The sequence below is a fragment of the Antrostomus carolinensis genome, unplaced genomic scaffold (genome assembly GCF_000700745.2).
Source record: "Antrostomus carolinensis isolate BGI_N321 unplaced genomic scaffold, ASM70074v2 scaffold50459, whole genome shotgun sequence".
Classification (NCBI taxonomy): domain Eukaryota; kingdom Metazoa; phylum Chordata; class Aves; order Caprimulgiformes; family Caprimulgidae; genus Antrostomus; species Antrostomus carolinensis.
The window spans coordinates 2,962-6,289 of record NW_010341633.1 but is presented as its reverse complement, the minus strand read 5'-3'; the positions used below and the strand labels follow the sequence as shown (position 1 = coordinate 6,289).

Sequence of the window (3,328 nt, the reverse complement as noted above, 5' to 3'; positions counted from 1 at the left end):
ACTGGACACAGTATTCCAGGTGGGGCCTTACAAGAGCGGAGTAGAGGGGCAGAATCACCTCCCTCGACCTGCTGGACATGCTTCTCTTCCCCTTCTCATGCTCCCAGACATCCCCATGGACCTGAGAGCTACTTTGGCCAGCGGTGTCCTCCCTCCAGGGAGACCTGTGGTACGGCTGTCACTGGTCCGCAGTTACCATGGAAATTGTGTGACACTGGAGTGTGTCACCCAGAGAACTCCCTGATTTCTCTTGTGGAGACTTGAGGTCCCTTTTGCAGGTGGCTCACTGCCTTGGATGTGTTTCTTTGACAGAGCTGGTGCAGGAGCAGAGCACACACTGTGTGTGTAACGGGGCATTTCACAGCACTTCAAAACCTGGAATCCTGAGTGAAGATCTGCACTGTCAGGGCTGCTGCCTGTGCCAGGTGTGAAGCTGCAAGATCTTACAGAAGATTTGTTTTCCTTTTATAGGTATTGCCTTCCCAACGAGTATATCAGTAAATAACTGTGTCTGTCACTTCTCCCCTCTGAAGAGTGACCAAGACTACATCCTCAAAGACGGAGACTTGGTCAAAATGTAAGTGTTGTGGTTGTGCTTCTTGTTGAGTTCATTGTTGGCACCTGAGCTTTGCTTTCTAATCCTGCTCAGTGTGTTGGATCCTTCCTCAGCCTGAGTGATAAAAGAATCTAAACAGCCAGTCAAGTGAAATGCTTGAAACACTCTCGAGTCTTCTGATACTTCTAGAAATCTCAGCAATTTCCTGAGCTGTGACACCCCACCTGTAATTAACTCTCTTGTGTTGCAGTGACTTGGGAGTCCACGTCGACGGCTTCATAGCGAATGTAGCACACAGTTTTGTCATAGATGCCTCAAAGGTAGGTTGGTGATGGAGCAGCTTCTCTTCCCACTGCTGCTGCTTTAGTGCTGTCTAAAGCTGAGATTAAAGAACTCATCATAGAATGGTTTGGATTGGAAGGGACCTTAAAGCCCATCCAGTCCCAACCCCCCTGCCAGCAGCAGGGACACCTTCCACTAGACCAGGTTGCTCAAAGCCTCATCCAGCCTGGCCACAAACACTTCCAGGGAGGAGCAGCCACAAGAACTGATGGTTCCAAAGTGCTGATTAAAAAGCTGATGGTGCCTCTGGTTCCAAAGCAGCAGCGTGGAACCTCGGGGAGGTGTCTATTTTGTTTCATGAAGGCACCACAGATCTGATGTCACATCAGTGACAGGGGGAAAAAACCTCATTCCTAAAAATTCTTCAATCCTCTGGAAAATGAGGGTTGACGGCGTTGTTTCAACATGTTCAATTTTGCAAGGTTACAATTAGTTGGAGACAAACCACGTGTGAGTGGTGCTGCTGTCAGTTATTTACATGCAGAGTGTCTGGGGCTGTGGGGTGGACTGGGCAGACTGGTTTTGCTGCCCCCTCTACTGGTGGAGGCACAGGGAACTCAGCACCACGCTGTTGGGACTCACTGCCTTCACCTTTATGAACTGAGCTCAGAGGTGTGACTCAAAAGCAAGTTGTCACATACCAAATTTGGAGTCTTGGGAGGAGGGTGGCAGTGTGGATCTTGGGGTGGTTTTCCACCAGTGGCTGCATCTGAATGATTTGATGGGGAGAAGACCAAAAAAAACCCCAAAAGAAAACAAAATTCTTGGAAATGTATGAAAATCGTTCCATTTTCCAATCATTCTGGTTACAGACTGGTTACAGACTGGTTTATCTTTGACAGTGATGTGCTTGTACTTGAGTGTCTCTGTTGGAACTCCTAAGAGACAATTTGGTTGTGGCTGATGCTCAGCTGCTCTTTTAACAGAGGAAAGACTCATAATCACACTGTGGAGCCAGAAGCCCTTCCACCTCTGAGCTTGATTTCCCCCTTCCTTTAAGGGGAGAATTTCCACTTAGATGGAGAATCTGCATTTCTAGACACTCACAACAGCATTCTTGCTATAAAAGAGAAAGGAACAAACTTTAAAAACCCCTCTGTTTTTTCTGTTCTTCCAGGAAAACCCCGTGTCAGGCCGTAAAGCTGATGTCATCAAGGCAGCTCATCTCTGCGCCGAAGCAGCTCTGCGCTTGGTAAAGCCTGGAAACCAGGTGAGAGACTGATGTAGGGGAAATCTGAACACAGGGTGAGGAGTTCACATCCAGCCACTGCCTGTGCCACTCTTCAGCCTTGAAATAAACGTGTGTGTGACCTCCCCTGGGAGGAATTGCCCAGCGATGCGGGGAATCTGGAAGCAGCTGTTTGCCGACAGCTGAGCCACTGCTGGGGTGAGACCGACCCGCTGGGGTGGGTGGCAGTGACTCTTCTGTCAGCAGCTCTGGCTTCCCTGTGGGGCCTGAGTTCTTCCTTGTGTGATGGTGGCTTTAGAGGAAGCCTCAGTGCTCCCACTCACTGGTTCTTTCCTTGCTGAAGGTGGCTGGGCACACGCAGCAGCTCCGCTGAGCAGCGCTCCCTTAAATCTCCCCCTTGCACCTCTCCCTCGCCGGGTGCTCGGGCACCTCAGCAGTTGGAGGTGATCTCCTTTGTCTCTGTGTTACAATTCCAATTTGGCTGAAATACTTTGGGGCTGAAATACTTTGGGGCTGAAATACTTTGGGGCTGAAATACTGCAGAGTCACATTCACATTTAGCTCGTGTCACTCTCAGTTCCAGGTGTAATCCCCCTGAAGAGGGTTGGCTTGTGAGAAGGCACTGAGTGCATTGCAGGATGATGAGCTGACCTGGTGTCACGTGTCATTTTTGTTGGTACAGGATTAAAACCAGAAAAAACTGACACTATTTCTCCTCTTTTTTTTTGTGTTTGGAAGGTGTTAGAGCACCTGTTGGTTAGAAAACTTGCTGGTTTTATCACAAAACACTATTGAGTTAAAAAAAAACAACCCCTCATGCTTGTGGGCTTGAATTTTATATCCTTAATATGTTTTCATGTGTCTTTTATCCAGAACACACAAGTGACAGAGGCGTGGAACAAAATAGCTCACTCCTTTCACTGCACACCCATTGAAGGTAAGGATGGGGGGGAGCAGCTGATGGGAGGTAACAACTTTTTAGCTGCACCCTAAATCCTGAGCTGCCTTATTAAAATTCTGGGCAATATTTAATGACAACAAGTCCTAGATGTGCTATCTTTAAATGTATTTGCTTAAAAAAAAAACCCCAAACCTTTAAAATGCTCTAGATTCTTCTTCCTTCTGCTGTTTTGGTGGGGTTTTTAAATTTATTTCATTTTTAAAGATGCATTAATCTAGGAACAATAGACCCAGCCTTCCACAGCTGGTAGGTAGTATCCTGGCTCGTTGACTTCCTGCTG

General features: G+C 47.6%; 1 protein-coding gene across 1 annotated transcript in view; it reads left to right on the top strand.

Annotated features, from left to right (window-relative positions):
* The window catches only part of PA2G4 (proliferation-associated 2G4), a gene marked incomplete at both ends in the record, with an annotated part of 6,996 nt that overhangs the window by 797 nt on the left and 2,871 nt on the right, over positions 1 to 3,328 (top strand). The window contains 4 exons of the mRNA XM_010176516.2: positions 472 to 577; positions 807 to 876; positions 2,016 to 2,108; positions 2,961 to 3,024. Coding sequence (XP_010174818.2) covers positions 472 to 577; positions 807 to 876; positions 2,016 to 2,108; positions 2,961 to 3,024 — 333 coding nt within the window. The remainder of the gene's footprint in view (positions 1 to 471; positions 578 to 806; positions 877 to 2,015; positions 2,109 to 2,960; positions 3,025 to 3,328) is intronic.